Source organism: Peromyscus eremicus, chromosome 5 (assembly GCF_949786415.1).
Source record: "Peromyscus eremicus chromosome 5, PerEre_H2_v1, whole genome shotgun sequence".
NCBI lineage: Eukaryota > Metazoa > Chordata > Mammalia > Rodentia > Cricetidae > Peromyscus > Peromyscus eremicus.
This window is the reverse complement of record NC_081420.1, coordinates 29785435-29808498: the sequence shown is the minus strand read 5'-3', so window position 1 is coordinate 29808498 and position 23064 is coordinate 29785435. Positions and strand designations below refer to the sequence as shown.

General features: G+C 41.5%; 2 protein-coding genes across 2 annotated transcripts in view; both read left to right on the top strand.

The window, feature by feature from the left end:
• The window catches only part of LOC131911238 (serpin B9-like), a 65408-nt gene that overhangs the window by 5831 nt on the left and 36513 nt on the right, over positions 1-23064 (top strand). The gene's annotated exons all lie outside the window — the stretch shown is intronic.
• LOC131911242 (serpin B6-like) lies at positions 733-13293 on the top strand. The gene is made up of 6 exons (XM_059263221.1): positions 733-901; positions 2740-2892; positions 5646-5763; positions 8954-9096; positions 12357-12512; positions 12810-13293. The coding sequence occupies exons 1-6, from the start codon at positions 737-739 to the stop codon at positions 13209-13211; spliced, it is 1137 nt and encodes a 378-aa protein (XP_059119204.1). The 5' UTR covers positions 733-736; the 3' UTR covers positions 13212-13293.

Here is a 23064-nt window from a genome sequence, read left to right as displayed (position 1 = left end):
TGTCTTCCAATGAACACCCCTCTTCTATAAGACTGAATGTGATTACATTTAGTGACCATTTGAATAATTCAAGACATTTCATCTTAAGATCTATAATTCTTACCGCAAAATCTCTTCCTGGGTGAAGAATCTTCCCCAGGTTCCAGGATTTGGGAACTTGGTGTCTTTGGGTTCTTTGTCCACCTGACTACAGTTATAGCTGTAAAGCTGTGCTGTGTATTCTGTTCAGATCACTACAAATGGGCACCTTTCCCTTCCCTGTGGCCTGTTATGTCCACTTCCCACGCTCTGTGAATTCCCAGCCATTGCTCAGAGGAGCTGATGGGAAATCTTAGAACTGTTGTTCTGCCTAACTGGGGAAGGGAATTTGACAGCTGCATGGGGATGATGTCAGAGCTGACAGGCCCTGCTTCTACAGTTGCCTGCTTCCAGCCTGCACTGCTGCATTTGTGGACTTCCTGGCTGGTGGGTCCTTACCTGCCTCTTGTCCTCTGAGCCATTTCCTTCTGGTTCCCCGTGTACTGATTTCTGCACATGAGGAAGACAAGGCGCTGGCCTGAGTTAGCCCCAGCAGGGCTGTATCACTTTCTGCATGTGACCTTTCATTTCCAGGCTGTGTTTTCCCTGTGTTCACTGAGGTGCAGCATCACTGTGTGAGTGAGAGTGAAGACCCAGCCTACACATCAGCCTGTATTCATGTGATACTGATTCAATCCCTCGTTCCAGACTCGCTATCATGGATTCTCTGCAGGAAGCAAATGGCACCTTTGCCTTAAACCTTTTGAAAATACTGGGTGAAGACGGCTCAAAAAATGTATTTTTCTCACCCATGAGCATCTCCTCCGCCCTGGCCATGGTCTTCATGGGGGCAAAGGGAAACACTGCAAGCCAGATGATTCAGGTAACCAGCACCATTTCCCACCAGATTAATACCATGGACTGTCAGTTGAGCTGGTCCTCCACGTTCTCAGTCTCAAAAACTAATCCATCTGGAGGAACAAATGGGAATGAAATGACAGAGGGGTATGGTTGGAGAGTTGAGAGGAAGGATGCACTGCATCTGTTAGGATCCTGTCACTGACTCATTGGTGCTCACAGTGTGTATGTGAGAGTAAAAACACCTAAGGGGCTGGGTGGTAGTGGCCCACACCTTTAATCCCAGCACACAGGAGGCAGAGGCAGGAGGATCTCTATGAGTTCGAGGCCTGCCTGGGCTCCAGAATGAGGTCCAAGAAAGGTGCAAAGCAACACAGAGAAACCCTGTCTTGAAACTACCCCTCCACCCCCTGCCAAAAAAAAAAAAAAAAAAAACCAACCAGGGTCCCTTAAAGAATCTCAGCTTTTTCACTGGTAAGGAACACTGGAATGGTTTCAGCCTTGGCTGGAAGACCAGGTACAAATACATTAGGGCTCGTCTTAGACATAGTGCTTTAGCTACAGAGGTGTATGAACTGCAGAGACAGAACGTCCCGGTGTAAGAGGGGACACTATCTTGGGCAATGACTTTGCATTCTGGTTAAGTCTTGGCAGCTTCTTTCCATTTTTACAAGACATACTGTGTTTGTTGCTGTCTCAGCCTGCCTCCTGTTTGAAGAGAGTTAGGGCGTAGAGGCTTGTCTTCAATTTAAACTCTCTCTCTCTCTCTCTCTCTCTCTCTCTCTCTCTCTCTCTCTCTCTCTGTCTCTCTCTCTGTCTCTCTCTCTCTCAGTTCTAAGCTATTGTAACTAGTGATAGGCAGTTCATCTGTTTCTTATGGAAGCAACTGAAGTCATTTGTGTAGATTTGTCAAAGGCTTGAAAGGTGTGCAGAACTGTAGCTGAAGTCTGGCATCTAGGTATTCACTGTTGGCTGGGGTCTTGCATCTCTTTCAAGCAGCTTTATTGTGAGGGCTACAGGGTTTCCTAGTGAGATCTGAGCTTGCTTTACCCAGAGAAGCTGAATTAGAGGATTACTTGACCATGTACATGGTTTCTAGGTGATTAGAAGGGTCTACACTTGGCTGAGCTAGGGGGAGGTCTTTGCTCTGCCCCTTGGCATTCCTATAAATACCCTTTAGAACAGGCAAGAGGAGCCAGTGGATAAGGATCTAGGCCTTCCTGAGGCTATCCTGTGTTGCTCTGTCTTTCTCTCGCCTCTATCCTTCTATCTAAATCTCTTATCCCTCACTCCTCAAGAGTACCCTGGAGTAAAGTGTGGGAGCTGCAGGTCTCCCATTGGCCACCCACAGTTTATGTGGTGGCAGTTACTCCAGGATTTTCCATGTGGCCTCCTGGAGGATGGCTTGGATTCCCTACCACCATGATGGCTTGGAACAAAGAAAACAAATGTAGCAGCACCCAGGCCTTTTAAAGCCCAGGCTGGAACAGGGTCACTCTCCTCCATTCTGTTGGGCAGACAGTGCTGGAGCCATCCAGACCCAAGAGCAGGGAAGAGACAGCATGGTCTGAGGTCAGAACTGGCTGCACTGGAGTCATGGCAGGTCTGCTTGGCAGCCATGCATGAGGCCAGAGCACAACTAGTGAACGTGAAGAGCTGGGCTTGTGAAGGGCCATTTCTGCTCAGTGCTGACAGAGAACAGGGCAGGGCCCTAGAGAGGGAGCAGTCAAGGTACTTTCATCTTTGATTGGGTGGTTCTTTGAGTGGCAGCAAGAATCTATAAGATTTTGAGAATGAGTTGAGTGTTGACTCATTTCGTATAGCTGGGCTTGCTGAAGTTGTGTTTTAATGTTTTGATTTCAGGCGCTTTCTTTGGATAAATGCAGCAGCAGTGGAGGTGGAGATGTCCACCAGGGCTTCCAGTCACTTCTCAGCGAAGTGAACAAGCCTGGAACACAGTACTTGCTCAAAACAGCTAATAAGCTCTTTGGAGAAAAGACTTGTGATCTTTTAGAAGTAAGTATCATGTGGTTCTCAGAGACGGTAGGTTAAGGATTCACCGTACTGCCTTTCCCACTAATGTGATATTGTATTTGGTTACATGCTTTGGAACCACGTGTGAGCATATTCTTATTGTACAGAATATTTAAGCAAGAGCCATTCTCTACCTCTGCCCCTTTCCAGAAATAGGTTCTTGTTATACAGGGTGATGTGTGTGTTCTGCACTGTTCAGTGTTAGCCATCATCTGATTGTCCTGAGTATAGATGTGCAGTGACATAGTGAACTGCTTGTGTGTGGGTGACAGTGTGGGCCATTACCAACAGTGAGTTACTGAATGTGGAATTAAGCCCATGTGTGTGCATTGCTGGCAGATACATTTGTGAAAAGAAGATGAAGCCTTAAGACTGTAATATGTGTTGCTCCATTGCTCTCCCAGATGGCCAGAGATATCAGCAGAGTGTTCATTTCCTTCCCTGTCAGGGGCTTGAACAATCTTAATCTTGTCAATTTTGATCTTGAGTTTGGAAATTTTGTTGTTGTTGTTGTTGGTTTTTGTTGAGCATGCTGAAGTTGAACATCACTAAATACAAAAAAAAAAAAAAAAAAAAAAAAAAATCTGAAACCTGAAAACTCTTTGAATGGAATCAGGTTCCATTACTATCACCCACATGACAGCTCACAACCATGGGTAACTACAGTTCTGAGGAATCAAAAGTCAGTCTCTGGCCCTCGAGAACACAGGCACACATGGTACACTGATACACATGTAGGCATAATACACATCCACATAAAATATATAATAATAATTTAAGTAATAAAACAATCTATCCAGATCTAACAGAGACCCTGTGAGGTATATTCATCTCTCTCCTGATTTACAGTGGTTGAGTAGGTGTAGAGAGATTGGCTCCACTAAGACCACTCAGCTGATACTCAGACTGTGGTGCTGAAATCCTTTATCATAATTCTGTTTCCCTCAGGGAATGGAGAGATGCTCATTTGGTAAATAAAATGCTTGGTATAAAAGCATGAAGACCCAAGTTCTGATCCCCAGCACCCACATAGAAACCCAACATGAAGTTTCATGTCTATAAACTTAGTACTGAAGGCTATAGAGAGGGGTGGATTTCTGGAGTGCACTGGGCAGCCTGCCCAGCTTTGTTGATGAGCTCGAGGTTCAGTGAGAGCTGTCTCAAAAAATAAGGTGCAGAACTCTTGAGAAAGATACTTCAAGTCACTTTCTAGCATTAACATAGACTTCATATACACTTGTACATACATGTGTATATATCTACACACATATGTGTAGCATGAATCTTAAAAGTTCTTATAAATAAAAACAAACCTGGAAGCCAGTTATTGGGGTGGATGCTGGAAAATCAGAGAAGCAGAACAAGTCACAGCCACCTCAACTGGCCAGTTCCTCAGCTGATCCTGTTTCCTCAGACTGGAAGCCTCTGAGTCCTCATCCAACTGGATCTCAGCTGAACTGAACTAAGAGCCGAAAAGCTTAACCAGCTCTAGTCCCTGGATCTCAGTCCTTAAAGAACTTTCTGCTTTCTGCCATCACTCCCTGGAATTAAAGGCTCACTTTGTGGGTTTAAAGGTGTGAGTCACCATGCCTGGGGCTGTTTCCAGTGTGGCTTTAAACTCACAGAGATCTGTCTGCCTTGCAGTGATAGGATTAAAGGCATGTGTGACACCATTTTCTGGCCTCTATATCTAGTGGCTGTTCTGTTCTCTGACCCCAGATAAGTTTATTAGAGTGCATAATATTTTGAGGAACACAATATCACCACACATATGTGTACATATACTTGCCACACACACATAAATATGCAAATGAAAAATAAAAACAGTTCTCTCAAAGAGGAATTAAATACATAGCCACGAGATGAGCTATTTCATAGAAATATTGAGAAACCATTCCATATACACTGTCAACATAATGGGAGTTTTAGCTCATTTGTGTTTTCTGTTGTAACAAGGCAGAATGTGGGTGGTCATTAAAGTCATTGACATTTTACAGAATATATCAGCAAATGGCTTGAACTTTGGTTTGTCTTATGGTGCTGGTGATCAGTTCCTTTAAGGCCTTATGCATGCCAGGCTGGTCCTCCGCTTCTGTGCTGCACCACCGAACCCCATTCCAGCATGGACTGTATTTTTGTGAACTGCTCACTCCTCAAAACTGAGCTGCTTGAGATGGTGACCATGGACACATAGCTTTTCAAATTCCACTTCATGAAATAAAATAAATTAAAATGAAATACTCAGTTTCTTAGCTTCCATGGCCATTCCCTGGTGTTCTGGGGCTGTAGGTGACACCATTTTGAACGGTGCACATTTGTATTTCTGTTAGCATAGAAAATTGTGGTAGAAGGTCCATCCTGTGCAGTGGAGAAGTGTCATAGCCCTTGTGGAGTTAAGCCTCACTCTGGCCATGTGGTGGCCTCCTAGAGTGACAGCAGTATAGTACTGCATCTGGGGGTCTTCCCCATTACCTCCCGAGCCTCACCTACTACCTCTAGGATCCAGCTGCTCATCGGGCTTTTCAGTGGTACTCAGACCACCCACCAATTACCTCATTAGTAAACTAGAGAGATCTGGACACAGGAGGGCTGGATTTTACACTCTTTCCGTATATTTGTTTGCAAAACCCATCTGTACACCATTACATTTTGATTTATTGGTTTTGTGCATCAAGGAAGGAGGCTGTTGGTGCTAATCACTTTCCTGGCTGTGTAGTTATGTTGCTCTGTCTCAGTCTTTTAAAGATTCCTGCCGCAAGTTCTATGAAGCAGAGTTGGAAGAGCTGGACTTTCAGGGAGATACAGAGCAGTCCCGACAGCACATCAACACCTGGGTGGCCAAAAAGACAGAAGGTGAACACAGAGTCAATCTGTTCTGTTTGTTTGTTTTCAGAGCTGGGGTTTGAACCCAGGGCCTGAACATGCTGAGCAGGACCTCGCCCCTGAGCTAAACCCCAGTCCCTGTTAAGCAGTTAGCCTACTTAAAAAAAAAAAAATGGTACATTGGTTTGTTTATTGTGTCTTTGTATGCACACCTGCACTCAGGACAACTCATAGGAGTTGGTTTTCTCTCTATCACTGGGTCCTAGGGATTCTACTCAGTTCTTCAGTTGTTAGCAAGCATCTTTACTTGTCAGGCCATCTGTCTGTGTATAGTCTTTTTATTTTTATTTCGGTTTTTGTTGTTTTGTTTTGAGACAGGGTGTCACTATGTAGCCTTGGCTGTCCTGAAACTCCCCATGTAGACCAAACCGGCCTCAAATTCAGAGATCTACCTACCTCTGCCTCTCAAGTGCTAGGATTAAGGGCGTGCACCACCATGCCTGGCTTTATAGTCTATTGTTAATAATCATATTGTTAATGCATTCACAAGCGCTTCAAATGTCAACAATAATGATCTTTGTTCTTTAAATCAAGACTTCTTTTTGACATGCCTGGGGATTGAAATCAAGGACTTGCAAAGTTCTCTAACATTGATCTGCATCTTTAGCCCTAAATCAGAAATCAGAACACTTTTTTTTTCTTTCAAGCTAAAATGTCTCTATGTAGCCCTGGCTTTCTGAAACTTACTCTGTAGGCCTGGAACTCGGGAATTTCCTGTCTCTGCCTCCTGAGTGCTGGGATTAAAGGTATGCACCAATCTACCCAGCCCCTAAATCAGAACTCTTAAACTGCCCATCCCAACTCCTTTTTGCCTAGGAAATTTTTATACTACTTTGTACAGTGAATAAAACAGTGATACATTTATATAATAGATCTACAGAGATATATTTTAAAACAGTTTGTTGGATACTTACAATTTTGTCACAATTAAAGATGGAGTCAAACTTGCATACTAGTGAGGCAGAGGCATATCTAATACAATACAATCAGAAGACACAATAAATTGAAACTTATAAAAAATCTTATATGTATGTGTATATTCCTGCATACATTTATGTGCAGCCTGTGCTTGCAGGGGCTTGCAGAGGCCAGAGAGTGCCAGATCCTCTGGAACTGGAGTTCCAGGCAGTTGTGAGCCACCTGATAAGGATACGATATGAAATTGTATCCATTTAGTCATCTCTTCCTTTCCCCAAAGACGTAATAATTCGATGCTTACACACTGAGAATGAGAACATGATAATAAGTGAAAGTCTGTTATTCACAATGAAGCCATTCTGTCTCTCAAGAGCAGAAATCTTTGAATGTAGATCACAGATGCTGCAGTGTTGGTTGGCATTGCATTTTATAGGATAACACCATGGCATGCACAGTACGAAGTGCTCATGTATGTTCAGGATCAAGGCCAGAGTGAGGTGGTGTGAAGCTAGATGGGAGCTGCTGTCGTAAGCACCTCAGGTTCATCGTGCATTGGAGTTTGAATGAAGTTTCAGCTACTGACTGTTCAAAAAGCTGCAACTGTTGGCAGTTTTTCCCTCAAGCCACACAGTCAGGCAGTAAAATCACAACCAGCAGTTTAGGAGATTGCTCTAAATAAATGAAAACTTTACAAAGCTGTCTCTAAAATATTGTCAGTTTCTGACGCTTTGCAGAGCTTTTTCTGTTCCCATTTCTCCTTTTAAGACAGTGGCTATGTAGCCCTGGCTGACTTATATCCTGTTACATAGATTGTCTTGGCTCCTAGTGGTGGGATTAAATGGTGTGTCACTACATCTGGCTTTTCCCGGCTTTTCCCAGCTGTCTGTGGTGTCTCCCAGTATTTGATACACCTGTTCAATAACCGACCAACCTGCTGCTGTCTCTCCCATCCTTGGTGCCCAAAGAGTCCAGAATGCTTTCCTTCTAGGTCTATACCTCTTTCCTCTCTGGGGGTGATGCTCCCAAACTCTACTTAGCTAGGCAGGCTGTAGGTGTTGGGCCCAACCCCCATTAACCTGTGATTGTAGATTGCTTTATACTTATAAGATCCATTTTATTACTACTATTCTACTTCAATTTATTTTTAAGCTGATGCATAAATATACATATTGACAACGTTCCATATAATTTTCACTGTGCATTCTCTAATGTTCAGATTAAGCTAAAAATATCTATCACTTCAAATATTTTTAAATTTGAATTTGTAATTGGTCTATTTAAAAACAACCTAAAGTTCCTTTCTTAAAATTGTAGGCATCAATTGTCTCTTTCCAGCTCAAGTGATGTGTTTCAATTCCAACTGCATGTTTAGCACCAACTCATATATTTTATGTGTTTATTTGAATAGTGAAGTTTTTGTACCAGAACCTTTGGGGCTTATTTTTCTTCTCACTAAAACTTTGAAAGAGTTTGGCTTTGGTGCTGGAGAGCTGGCTCAGCAGTTAAGAGCACAAACTGCTTTTGCAGAGGAGCTGAATTGGTTCTCAGCATCCACACCAACATTTTATCATTTCAATTGCAGGAGATCTAACACTTGGGGCCTCTGTGGACTTCTGCACACATGTGGACACACACACACACACACACACACACACACACACACACACACACACACCATAAAACATTAATTTAAAATAAATCGTAAAAAACAAAGAAGGTGTGTGTTCATGTTGATGTCAGGGTTGTTGCTTTAAGGACAAATGTCCTTTTATTTTGAGAAAAAGTAAAATCTCTTATCCATGCTCCTGACCAGAGCAGAAGGTGGTGCTCTTTGCCTGTCAGCCCTTTGCATGTATCAGCCAACTCAGTTAGCCAGCTGGGTCTTGTCTTTGTTACTGTTCTATTGCTGTGAAGGGACACCATGACAAAGACAACTCTTATAAAAGAAAGCATCAAATTAGCTTGCTTATGGTTTTAGAAGAGTTAGTTCATGATCATCATGGCAGGAAACAGATAGGCATGGTGCTGGCGCAGTAGCTGATCCACAGGCAGCAGGCTTTTTAAATCTCAAAGACCACCCCCAAGGACATACTTCCTTCAACAAGGCCATACTTACTAATCCTTTCCAAACAGTTCCATTAACTGGGAACCAACCATTCAAATATATGAGTCTAGGGAAGCCATTCTCAGCCAACCACCATGTCTTTTAATTCCTTTTTTTTTTAAAAATTCATTCTTTCAGATAAAATCAGAGAGTTGCTGTCTCCAGGTACACTGGATTCAGACACTCTGCTGGTCCTTGTGAATGCCATCTACTTCAAAGGAAACTGGGAGAAGCAGTTTGACAAAGAGGACACCAGGGAGATGCCTTTCAAAATTACCACGGTAAACACAGTGCTTAGCAGAGGCGACTCCTGGGTAAGGTCCCCTGTTCACACTGGCTTCTGAAACACAAGGAGGCTGCTTCTACTAGTCTACAACTGCTTCACATAGCCCGTGCCTCTCATGTCTCTGGGCAGCTCAGCAGCCAGGACTGCTCTCTCAGCTTAGAGGCCTTTCTCTTCCCTTTCCTTTTGCATGTTGCCAATGGTGGCTGCAGTCTACATGGGTTCAGGCCGGGCCCTGCTTCTCTCACTGACAGCTGTTGAAGTCAGACCTGATGGCAGAGCTCTGCAGTGTACTTTAAACAGTCTGCCATAGAACTTTGGAGATATGGAAGTCTAAACTCCAGCTGTGGTGTCTGAGGCTCTTTGTGGTCCTGAATGCAGCCCATTCTCGTGATTCCCCTCAGTGGTGCACATTCCTTTCTTTTCAGTGTGTCTTCCTAGAAGCATTGTCTTATATCTTCTCCTTCCTTCAAGAGGACCACAACTCCAGCTGCTTGCCACAAAACAATACAGTGGGAAAAGAACCTTTCTCACCCTGCTGGCAAAAGAGCAGAGGGCAGACAGCTGGCTTCTGAGTGCCTGGCTTATGGCCGGTACTCAGTAAACACTGAAGCAGTGTGTGAAATTAGTCTTGGTTTGATGAGATAAGTACAGATTTTTGCTTATAGACAAGCACACAAAGGATGTGTTCATGGGATAGACTCTACATTCAACCTCTTTGAGATTGGAGCATGTTATTTGCTGGTGGCCCAGTGTTATTCTGGATTTTAATCAGTCCTCAGATCTCCCAGACAAACTTGAATTTGAACCTCTACTTTCTTAGGAAATGCAATTTATTTCAAGATTTATTTTCCTGATTAAAATATTTCTATCTTTGAAATCAGTTATTGACAAAATATACATAAGGACTCCCTTCAACTGCAAACAACAGAAAACCTAGATGACTATAGTTGAACTCATACAAGTTCATCACCCACCAGGAGGGCAGGAAATGGGTGAAACCTGGAGTTTCCTGCATGGGGTGATGCTCTTGGGAACTGACTCTGCTTTCCTGCTCTACCACCCTTAGCATGAGGTCTTTTCCTCATGCTCACACCAAGGCTTTGACCCTGACCATGCTCACACCAAGGCTTTGACCCCAGCAGTCCATGGGGAAGGGCATAGGACTGAGAACAAGAAGCCTTCTTCTGAGACCTTTCCCATTTATTATATAAGTGGAACTACTTACTGTGGCCCCTGCTAAGTACAGGGCCAAGAGGCATTGTCTTGCTTCCTTGTCTCTGCACTCAACACAGACTGGTCTGTGGCTTCATCAGAAGTTGACTGTAATCCTTATATATTGTCATGCCTCCAAAGGCACAAGATTTTTTGTTGATATGGATTTGTATTTATATTACGTGCAGTATTCCTGCTCACTAATTTGCCACTAATATGGTCTTCAAATGTTACATAAGAGCCTACTGTGCACCAGACATTAACTGGTTGAGTGTGTCTGCCCTCATGAAGCTTTGTTTTCCTGGAGGAGAGAAATTGGAGATAAGCCTAGGTAAGACCACAGTGGTTGGTGGGAGAGCTTCGGAGACATACAAAGGAGGTGGCAGGATGCTGTACTTGAGTGCGGTTGCAGAGGAGAGCTGCTGAGGAAACCTTCACTGGGAGATAGTATGTGAGCAGACAGACACCAGGACATAAGAGGAATGGTCCAGGTCTGAGGACTAGTTTGTTGGGCAGAAAGGGACTTAATCTAGTTAACACAACACTACAAACAGTCCTATGACTGTAGGATCAAAGAAGATAGAGTGGAGTAGAACAGGAAGCAGGGCAGGCTCTTTTCTATACCAGGGTGTTTCAAGGACTTCAACTTTTGTTCCTGCTAGAGTGGTAGGTACCTCACAAAGGTGTACAGCCACAGTGGTGTGGTCTGACTTACATTGTGCTGGGAACTCTGGCTGCTGTGCTGAGGTCAGTGACAAGGAGGTCATCACTGTACCCCAGGGCTGTACTGACTGAGGTGAAGGCTTAAAAATAAAGTCAGATTTGGGCTATATTTCAAAGGGACAGACAACACAGTTTGGTAATGAGTCAAATGCAGGGTGTGAGAAAGTGACAGAAGTCAAGGACACAGATTGGTTTTGGCAAGTGAAAGGAGGGCATGTAAGAATTGTAGGCAGAGCAGCTATACAAAGGAATATCAAAGTGCAGGAGTCAAATCGACTATAAAATACATTATTTCAGAGTTCAGGGAGGAGTCCAGGCTAGAACAGTGAATTTGGAAATATGTTCAAAGTTATGAGAATAAATGAGACCCCCCAATAGAAAAAAATTGTTGGCCCAGGACATCACAGGTGTTTGGCGAATGGGTCAGTCAGCTTTCTGACACTAAAGTGTGGAGACAGCCAACTTAATAAGAGAAAGGGTTTATTTGACTTAGTGTTAGAGGTTTAAGTCTGTGATGACATGAACCCATTGTTTTGGGGCCTGTTTTAAGGGTACTGGAATGGCATCCTAGGAGCAGGTACTGGAGTAAAATGGTTCATCTCAAGACCAGGAAGTGAAAGAAAGGAAAAGTCCAGGATCCCACAATCCCTTTCAAGGACACATGCCAATGACACAAACACCTCCCTCTGTCCCTCACCATTTAGAGATTCTGTTCCCTTGCCAGGCATGGTGACACACACCTTTACTCACAACACTTGGGAGACAGAAACAGGTAGGTAGCTCTCTGTGCATTCAAGGCCAGCCTGGTCTGTGTAGCAAGTTTGAGGCCAACTAGAGCTGCATAGTGAGACTCTGTCTCAAACAAGCAAGATTCCACCTCCTCCCATTCTAGCACTCCTGAGGACCAAGCCTTGAAAAAGGGGCCTCTTGGGGCATGTAAAGTCTAAACAAGTATTTGAGAGGCTGATGAAGTGTTCTAGAAGTCAATTTAAGAAAATGCTCCTAAGACTGGAGAGATGGCTCAATAATTAGAAAAAAAAATGTTCTTGAAGAAGAGCAGAGTTCTAATCCAGCACACACTGGTGTCTCATAACCATCCATAACTCTAGTTACAGAGGGATTTGACACCCTTTTTTGAAATATCTAGGTAATAAATGCACATAGTCATATGGTACACATACATACATTCAGGCCAAATACTCATACATATACAATATAATAAAGCCAAGTATTCCTCGTTGCAGTGACTGGCTTCCTTGATTGAATCTGCCCAATGTTTCACTTGTGTCTCCTTTCAATTTAATATTTTTCTATCCACAGAATAAGGAGAAACCTGTTCAAATGATGTTTAAGAAGTTTACCATCAACATGACCTATATTGGAGAGATATTCACCAAGATTCTGCTGCTTCCCTATGCTGGCAATGAGCTGAACATGATCATCATGCTTCCAGATGAGCATGTTGAACTGAGAACAGTAAGGAGTGTGGGGCCTTAATGGGGCTGTGAGAGAAAAATTGAGTGGCATTTGCGTTTCTGCTGGAGCAGCTCTCCTAGGCTCCCATGATCATGTTTTTGTCTTCCATTCATTTGTGAGGCTGAAGTGGAACCCAGGGCCTGAGCCTGCTTGAAAAACACTCACCACTGAGCTGTACTCACCCCTCCCAGCTACTATATTAACTTACAGCTGCACTTCCCCATGCAGTATAGAGCCTCCCCATCATCTCAAGTGCCCTGTGACAACACTGTCCTGAAGTCTTCAACTCTCTTCTAGGTGGAAAAAGAAATAACTTATGAGAAATTCATGGAGTGGACAAGGCTGGACAAGATGTTTAAAGAAGAGGTGGAGGTTTTCCTCCCACGGTTTAAACTGGAGGAGAATTATGACATGAAGGAATTCCTGTGCAAGCTGGGCATGACTGATGCCTTTGACAACAGGGCAGACTTTTCTGGAATATCTTCTAAGGAAGACTTGTTCCTGTCCAAGGTTGTGCACAAGTCCTTTGTGGAGGTCACTGAGGAGGGCACCGAGGCTGCTGCTGCTACAGCTGCTATGATGAAGAGGAAGTGCCTGAGGTTCACCCCCCGCTTCTGTGCCGACCACCCCTTCCTTTTCTTCATTCAGCATGTTCAGACCAATGGCATTCTGTTCTGTGGCCGGTTCTCCTCTCCCTGAGGAAAGGATGCTCCTATCAGTCTTTTACCCATTCTCCATGGTTTGCCTGTGACCCAAGTGACCTTATCCATAAGTGCAATGGCAATTTTGAAATAAAGGGCTTTTAGCATCCCACCTTTATAACTGTTTGTCTGTCTCATTAGAGGGTTTTTTCTGTGATTTGAAATTGCATTTCTGGGTTGTGTGTGGTGTTGCTGGCTTCAGCATCCCAAAACAGCATGGGAAGAGATAATCAAATATGGGGCTAAAATTAATGAAATAGAAACAAACAAAAACAAAAAGTACAAAGAATCAAAGAAACAGTAGACTCTTCAAAAAAATTAACAAGATTGACACCTTGTAGCCAAATTAGTGAAAAAAGAGAAAAGATCTAAATTACTACAATTAGGATAAAAAGGTAGACATCACTATAGGCCGTGCAGCAACTCAAAATCATGAGGACATACTTAAAAAAATGTTTATCCTACCAAACCAGGAAATCTAAAAGCAACAGATGAATTTCTAGATTTATATTGCCTACCAAAGTTAATTCAAGATGAAGTAAATAATGTAAAAGACATATGACAAACAATGAGATAGTAATGGTAATTAAAATCCTCTCAACTAGCACCCAGAGAGTCTTGCTACTAGGACTCAGGCCCTGGGATACAGCCAGTCGCCAGGAACCCCCATCCAACTCCTCCCCAGTTGCCAGCCAGCAGGGAAACCTCCTGCAGGAAAGCCCCCCCACCAAACCCCCACATCGGACCCTGCAATCTACAAGTTCTACGCCTTGCCCCAATACCCACCTGCCTGTGACCCCAGTAACTTCCTGAAACAAGGAAACAAAACCGCCAGCTCTCGTTGGACCAAGAACTCTCCTTGGACCAAAAGTAACTTCCTGAGACAGGGAATCCACCAGCCCTCATTGGACCGAGAGTAGCTTTCCTAGACAGGGAATCCGCAGCTCTCACTGGACCAACAGAGGCTTCCTGAGACACAGAATCTGTCAGCTCTGACTGGACCAACAGAGACTTCCTGAGACACAGAATCTGTCAGCTCTGACTGGACCAACAGAGGCTTCCTGAGACACAGAATCTGTCAGCTCTCACTGGACCAACAGCCCTGATAAGAGCAAGAGTGGCTCCAGGAGTCACAGAATCAGCCAGCTTGGATTGGGCTAAGAGCAGCTTCCTGAGATACAGAATCTGCCAGCTCCAATCAGACCAAGAGCTCTGATTGTACCCAGAGTGGCACCCTGAGACACAGACACAATAAGCACAGCGTGGACCAATAGCACCTCACTCAGACACAGGCACCTCTTGCACCTATTAGAAGAGGAGATGGGCAGACATCAGTGCAAAAATACATACAACAACATAAAGGGCAATATGGCCTCACCAGAACCTAGTCCTCCTCCAACAGCAAGACCTGAACATCACAGTGTAGAAGAAGCAGAAGAAAGTGACCTTAAAAATAGCTTCATAAAGATGCTAAAGGCCTTTCAAGAAAAAAATGAAAAATTCCCTTAAAGAAATTGAGAAAAAGACAAAAATTTGGAAGAAATCAATAAAGCAATTGAGAAAAAGTCAAACAAAAAATTGGAAGAAATCAATAAAGAAATTGAGGAAAACACAAACAAAAAATTGGAAGAAATCAATAAATCCCTTAAAGAAAGCCAAGAAAACCATGAAAAAGCAATTAAACATGTGAGGGAAACAGTTCAAGACCTGAAAAGTGAAATAGAAACAATGAAGAAGACACAAACAGAGGGAATGCTGGAAATAGAAAATCTGAGTAAACGAACAGGAAACACAGATGCAAGCATAGCCAACAGAATACAAGAGATGGAAGAGAAAATCTCTGGTGTAGATACAATAGAAGAAAGAGATTCATCAGTCAAAGAAAACACCAAAGCCAAAAAAGTCATAACACAAAATGTCCGGAAATCTGGGACACATGAAAAGGCCAAACCTAAGAATAATAGCTATAGAAGAAAGGAACAAATACCAACTCAAAGGCACAGAAAATATATTCAACAAGATGAAAGAAGAAAACTTTCCCAACTTAAAGAAGGAAAAACCTATGAAGATACAAGAAGCCTATAAAACACCAAACAGCCTAGACCCTCCAAAAAAGTCCCCACGCCACATAATAATTAAACCACTAAACATATAACAGAATAAAGAAAGAATATTAAGAGCAACAAAGGAAAAAGGCCAAGTGACTTATAAAGGCAGGCCGATCAAAATAACACCTGACTTCTCAATGGAGACTTTGAAAGCCAGAAGGACCTGGACAGATGTAATGCAGACACTAAGAGACCATGGATGCCAGCCTAGACTAATATACCCAGCAAAACTTTCAATCACCATAGGTGGCATGAACAAGACATTCCAAGACAAAACCAGATTTAAACAATACCTATGCACAAATCCAACCCTACAAAAAGCACAAGAAGGAAAATTCCAACCTAAGGAAGTCAGATACACCCACGAAAACACAGGCAATAGGTAACCCCACAGCAGTAAATGCCAAAGAACAGAAATACACACACTACCACCAAAAGATAACAGAGATTAACAATCACTTGTTATTAATTAATAATTAATCATTAATATCCCTTAATATCAATTGACTTAATTCACCTATAAAAAGACACAGGCTAACAGAATGGATATGAAAGTGGGACCCATCTTTCTGCTGCATACAAGAAACACACCTCAACTTCAAAGATAGATACTACCTCAGAGTAAAAGGCTGGGAAAAGTCTTTCCAGTCAAATGGTCTTAATAAGCAAGCTGGTGTAGCCCTCCTAATATCCAGCAAAATAGACTTCAAACTAAAATCAATCAAAAGAGATCGAGAAGGACATTACATACTCATCACAGGAAAGATCCACCAGATGAAGTTTCAATTCTGAACATTTGTGCCCCAAATACAAAGGCACTCACATATATAAAAGAACCATTACTAAAGCTTAAATCACACACCAAACCCTACACATTAATGGTGGGAGACTTTAACACCCCACTCTCACCACTGGACAGATATCTGCCGGATTGAAACTTAACAGAGAAATAAGAGACTTAACTGATGTTATGACTCAAATGAACTCAATCAATATCTACAGAACATTCCACCCTAACAAAAAAGAATATACCTTCTTCTCAGCACCCCATGGAACCTTCTCTAAAATTGGCCACATACTTGGTCACAAAGCAAATTTCAACAGATACAAAATAATTGGAATAACCTCCTGTATTCTATCAGACCATAATGGTTTAAAGTTAGATTTCAACAACAACAAAAATTACAGAAAGCCTACAATCTCATGGAAACTGAATAATGCTCAACTGAATCACCAATGGGTCAAGGAAGAAATAAAGAAATTAAACATTTCCTAGAGTTCAATGAAAATGAATGTACTACATACCCAAACTTATGGGATGCTATGAAAACAGTGTGAAAAGGAAAATTCATAGCACTAAATGCCCACATAAAGAAGTTGGCAGAATCTCACACTAGTGACTTAACAGCACACCTGAAAGCTCTAAAAAAAAAGAAGCAGAGTCACCCTGGAGGAGTAGATGCCAGGAAATAATCAAATTGAGAGCTGGAATCAATAAAAGAGAAACAAAGAGAACAATACAAAGAATCGATGAAACAAAGAGTTGGTTCTTTGAGAAAATCAACAAGATAGACAAGCTCTTATGCAGACTAACTAAAAGGCAGAGAGAGACATCCAAATTAACAAAATCAGAAATGAAAAGGGAGACATAACAACTGACAACAAGAAAATCTAGAGAATCATCAGGTCATACTTCAAAAACCTGTACTCCACAAAATTGGAAAATCTAAAAGAAATGGACAATTTTCTGGATAGGTACCACATACCAAAGTTAAATCAAGACCAGATAACTATTTAAATAGACCTAAGGATAGAAACAGTCATTAAAAGTCTCCCAACCAAAAAAAGCCCAGGACCAGATGGTTTCAACACAGAATTCTACCGGATTTTCAAAGAAGAGTTAATACCAATACTCTTCAAATTGTTCCACAAAATAGAAACAGAAAGAACATTACCAAACTCCTATTATTTAACCTTCTCAGATCTCTGATGGTACTGAAGGCTAGGGTAACTGTAGCTTTGTCAGCTTAACAGCATCAAGCACACCAGCTCCTTCCCCAAGGTTGCAGCTGTCTTGGTAGTTCCTTTAAATCAGGCTTCAGGACTCACTTTTTTAGAGCTGTAGGTCTCCTGTGGAGAAAGACAGAGACCTATAGTTTGTCTTGTTGCCAGACTTCATGGTGATAAAAATAAACTGGCAAAACTTGTTTCAAATAACTTTTTACTGTTTCTTTATATAAAGGAACATACTTTATAATAATTGCTCTCAGTAGTCAAGCACTTACGTCTCATGATAAATGATGAGATGGAAAAAAAAAGGATTTATAGTTTACATATATTCTGAGGATCTACAACAATGTTTTAAGGTGTATAAACACAAATTATAAAGTTATGAGGTATAAAGAAGATAAAAAAGATTCATATTTCTTTCCTTCTCTATGCTATTGTTTATACTAAGACTTCAAAAATCAAATATTTAACCCAAATCAATAAAATTCTGATTAGCAGATAAACCACTGGATACTATTATCAGTCACAAGCTCAAGAGTTTAAATTTTCTCTGGCTTTCTTCTAAATATAGACTAATGTAAATAAAATATATATCTTCTAAATATAAAACTCATAGTGTTTGCTATGATTCCAAGACATTAGTCTACTCCTGCTGTTTCATAGACACCTTTCAGCTGCTTTTTCTACAACATGGATTTCAAATGGTAATATAATTTCAAGAAATCACGAAAAAAAAATCATGAGACTTACATCACAGGTCAAATTGACTCCAGATAAATACTCCTGTAAATCAACAGCCTAAGCTTCCCTATCTATTGCCTATTCCCAAATGGGGAGCTCCAAATATAAAAGTTTCCTTTGAGTTCTTAAATTTTAACTTCTGTCTGTGTTATCCTGACAGAGTTCCACTCAGCTGGTAGATACCATCAAGGAATCAGCTGTGGACTACAAACTGCTCCAAGGTGGTCTACACCATGCCAGCCACTGGTAGTCCTACAAAACTGGAAAGCCCTGAACTTGCTGAAAACTGATGCAAAGCAGTCTAGTTGATGTGATTGCTCCTCATATCTTCAGCTGGGTCAGCAAACCAGATGCTACTGATGAATACCAATTGCCCTAATCTCCTACTTGCCCTGAGTAACATTCCAGCTTTCTTGGGCCCTGACAACAGTGTCCTAATTTCAGTGGAGAAGCAGTTACAAAAGAGAATACATTTCCCCTTATCCTCAATGGACAACTGGAATGTTAGATCAAGAGGAAACTCCTTGGCAAAGGGGACAAAATGGTTACCTACAGTACTTATTAGCATATAGAAATTATATGGCCTTAAAATTTTATTCTTTCTCTATAACAAAACAGATAAATGATCATCCCATGCAAAATTTGAGGCATTACAAATTTTGTTCCCACCCTGATAAGAATAGAGCTAAGGACTTATTAAGGATTTGACAGGGAAACATAAGACAATGGAGGGAATGATTCAATAGTCTGCCTCCATCTTGGACGAAGTGGTGGTTTGAATGAAAATGGCACCCAAGGGCCATAGGGAGTGGCTCTATTAGGAGGTGTGGCCTTGTTGGAGCAGGTGTGGTCTTGTGGAGGCAGTGTGTCACTGGAGCTTCTAGATGCTCAAGACAGCCAAGTGTTTCTCTCTTCCTGCTGCCTGCAGATCCATATTTAGAACTCTCCTCTCCATCTCCATCACTACGTCTGGCTGTATGCTGCCACATATCCTGCCATGACAATAATGGACTAAACCTCTGAAATGTAAGCCAGCCTCAACTAATTGTTTTTCTTTATAAGAGTTGCCGTGATCATGGTGTCTCTTCACAGCAATAGAAACTCTAACTAAGGCAGGCTTAAAAGCTATCTTATAGTAAAGGCATACTAGATTCATTCCTGTTTATGATTAAATCTGTTTCTCAAGGATTGGGCTATGCTCCACCTATAACCTTAACTATAAATGGTTCTATGCTGCCTGTTTCAGGAAATGGCAACCATGCCTTTTTGTTAAAAGATTATTATGACTACATTGTTATGACCATCCTCTTATGACTACCTTGTTATGAATACATTGCAGCCATGTATTTGTTACAGGAGGTTGTTATGACCAACTTGATATGCTTATGTTCTGCTTCTGTAAACCTGCCTATTTGCCTGCCAAATCCCCCATTTGGAAACCCCCTACTCCTGAACTATGAAAACCCTTATCTTACCCATGTGCAAAGTGATCTTTTGAAACCCACCTTTAAGGAGAGATAACCATTGTACACAAATATTTTTTTTATAAAAAGCTTCCTTTAATTAATTTGACCATGATTATTTAAGTCAACAGTCTTTATCCTCTAATCTGTGGGATTAATAGAAGTGGACTTCAGTTTTCTGGAACAGAAGTTATAGACAGTTTTGAGCTATGTGTGTTGGGAATCAAACTCAGGTCGTCTGGAAGGTCAGTCAGGGCACTTAACCACTCAGCCATCTCTCTATGTCTTGAGAGCTGAATTTTCTTGCATAAATGCCTCAATTTAATCTTACTGAGGTCTGAGTTTTGTTAATGAGTTTAGAATAGCTACTATATAATGGCTGCCCTGTCATAGTCAAGAAAAAGAAATGATCATATGTGCAAATTTCAATGTAAAAATATTTGTTTTCTTCTTATTGATTGAATTATGTTGATTACTAAAACTGAGTGCATGCATAAAAAATAAAAATTTGAAAATTACAAAAGGGTATGCTGAAAAAGAAAAGTGCCCAGAACAGGAAAGGATTAATGGCTTTTCAGGGAATTCTCCTATGCAGCAGAAATTGTGAAAAGGTGGGCTGATGGACTCTAGTGTCCATTCCAGCTCTGGTTAGATTCTGTAATCCCATGTACATGTGTACAAAGGGACATTCGAAAGAGAAGGAGGGATAGTGCCTGCAATTCACATGGAGAGGGAACAATAGGGTAGATCAGAGAGAGCTTGTCCATATAGGCCATAACTCCAAAGATGGAAGAAACAAACACCCCGCAGAAATGCTTCTACAGGAGGACCATGTGAATTTTTAACTAGGCAGAGTGTCTTCCCCCTACAGAAGCTGTTGCTTTGAGTACGTGTGGACAGAAAGGAGATCAAGAAGAGGAAATAGTGGGGCTGAGGAATAGGGTCCTAAAGAGCACTTGTAATGTGAAAGCATAAATGAGATTTGAGGGAGGTTTTAAGGAGAGAATTGGGGAGATAGGCAAGGGGTAAATGTCCTAAAATACATTTTGTTTGAAAATGAAGTAATGCTATCTACTATATTGTATGCACATGATGCTATCTAATATATTTTAAGCTAATTTAAACAGTAAAAAGAGGTGAGAGAAGAGAAATAATAACATGTGTTAGGAAGGATGTCTCCATGAGAAAGAAAATGATGCACTGGCCTTGGAAACTGATCTAAGAAGTTCTCAGAGTATTAAAGATGGAGGTGTCATGGAGCCCAACAACTCCATTTTAGATATATTTCAGGAGAGCTCAAATTATCCAATTTAAACCAAATACAAAAAATTTATGGCAGCATTATTCATGAATGAACAAAACATGGCAACACTGTAAATGCCTACAACCTACTGGATGAATAAAGAAAACACTCTATTTAATAAAGATCAGGTAGAGAAGAAGGTAGGTGAACAGTGAGGTGAGGGCAAAAATCCTGTTATTTCTGGGAATAGGAGAGATCTTCCTGGACTCCTCCCACAGTTCTTTGGCCTGTCATTTCCTGTCAGACAGTTGTGTGGTATCATTCAGTTTGAAGTGGGAGAGAGAGATTAGGCAAGTCCAGGTCTTTAACATTGATTCAGTTTTCCAAGAAAACATTCCTCAGATGATTGGCACACCTACATGCAGAGCTGGGCAGAACTATCTAATACAAGGGTTAAGGCAGCAAAGTTTCAGACACTATATGAAGACAAAGCTTTTGCATCCACTCCAGTCACTCATTAGACACCTGGATGGGCAAGGAAGAATTAGTATTTTCAACAGAACAGGTGACCATGTCCCTGAAACTCATGTGGCTGAAGAAAAGCTGTTGGGAGGATGGTAATACATCGTCTAGCTCTGTGACCTCCAAACAGAGTGAGATTAAGTCACTTCACTGTGTGAAGATACAGGTTTGATTTAGTGTTTTCCTCAATAATTATACTAGCTACACTAGGCAGAAAGAAGAAGAAAACAGTAGCGATTTTATGTCATGTTTGTGACTGTATGCTCTCTACCAAACCATGGGCTCTAATCCTAATTTTATCAAAAGGTTACTACCTGTAAGATATGAGGCAGGTTTAGTCTCTTAACTTCACAGTGTTAGTCAGGTCTGCATTCTTGCAACAGAACACTCCAGCTAATTGATGGTGCTTCTCTGGATTGATTTTGGAGGTTTCTCTCTAAGGTTCACTGGCACCCTTGCTTTTGAGTCTGTGACAGCATGACATATCATGACAGGGAAGGTGTGGTGCAGAAAACTGCTTTGTTCCTGGAAAGCAGAATATAACCAAGAGGAAGGTCAGGTGGCTGCAGGAAGTGCCGGGTAGTAAGTCTTTAATAGAAGGAACTTCGTTTATATAAATAATGTTTACTTACAAGGCAAAGGAGAATGTAGAAGAGTGTGACATGAGGCATCACTATTCTGCTTAAGTAATACCTAGCTGTACTAGTGCATTGTAATTTTGAGTTTGTTATGGCTTCTTTCTTCTCTCTCTCTCTCTCTCTCTCTCTCTCTCTCTCTCTCTCTCTTTCTCTCTCTGTCTGTCTTTCATTCTCCCTATACCAGGTTGAGTCTTTCCATCTGTCCATCATCTGCACCCAAACCTGCTTCTCCCCTTGATTCACTGTCTAACCCCAGGGTCTCAGCTATCTGGCTCTGGTGGCTGGGCTGTTGGCAAGTCTCTTGTATTCAGTCGTTATCTGGATTGTTGATGCTGTTGGATGCATTCACGTTTCACTGTCTTCTATGTTATGGTTTTACTTGCTTCTTGGTCTCTCTTTTTTACTCTATTCTATCTTTTTGCAGTCCCTCAGGAACTCTCACTTCTTACAGGCCAGTTTTTACAAATAAAATTTTGTTTGTGCAACTGAAGTTTTAATTTTGAATATCTTTTTAACTATACTTATAAGTGTAAAATTCCTTAGTACACAAAAACCCAGGCATGATGCAACAGGATAGGTTGAAATAATTCTTGCCAGGAAGTACACAGATATAGTTGTAAGATTAGTGAGCTTATTGGGAGATCCTTGCCTTCTGATTCCATAGATACATAGACTTCTTCCATGATACTTAAATACATTTCGGGCTGCAGTGCTATTGCATTAAATAACCAAAGTTTATATTCAACTGGAGATGTGTTGCCGAATACTTGATCACACTGTGAACCTTGAGATTGTATTATTTACTAGAAAAACCTGTTTCTAGTTATGGTGTACCTCAACCCTAGCACACTCCTTTAATCCAAGAGCTTACTGCTTGTTGTAAAAGGATCAAATAAAGTCAACCATAGCTTAAGAGGTAGAGCAAGCAACTAGTGGATGGGAAGTGAACAAAAAAAATAGAGAGAGTAATATGGAATCAGGAGGTTGGAGAGAGAGACACACAGGAAATAGAAGCGAGGGAGACTGAGTTGGAGGAGTCTTGTGTGAGATTGTGTAGAAGAAAGGTCTCTCTTCTGGCATATCAGCAGAGGTGGAGAGTCAGCTGTGTGCTTTCTCTGCCTCTCTG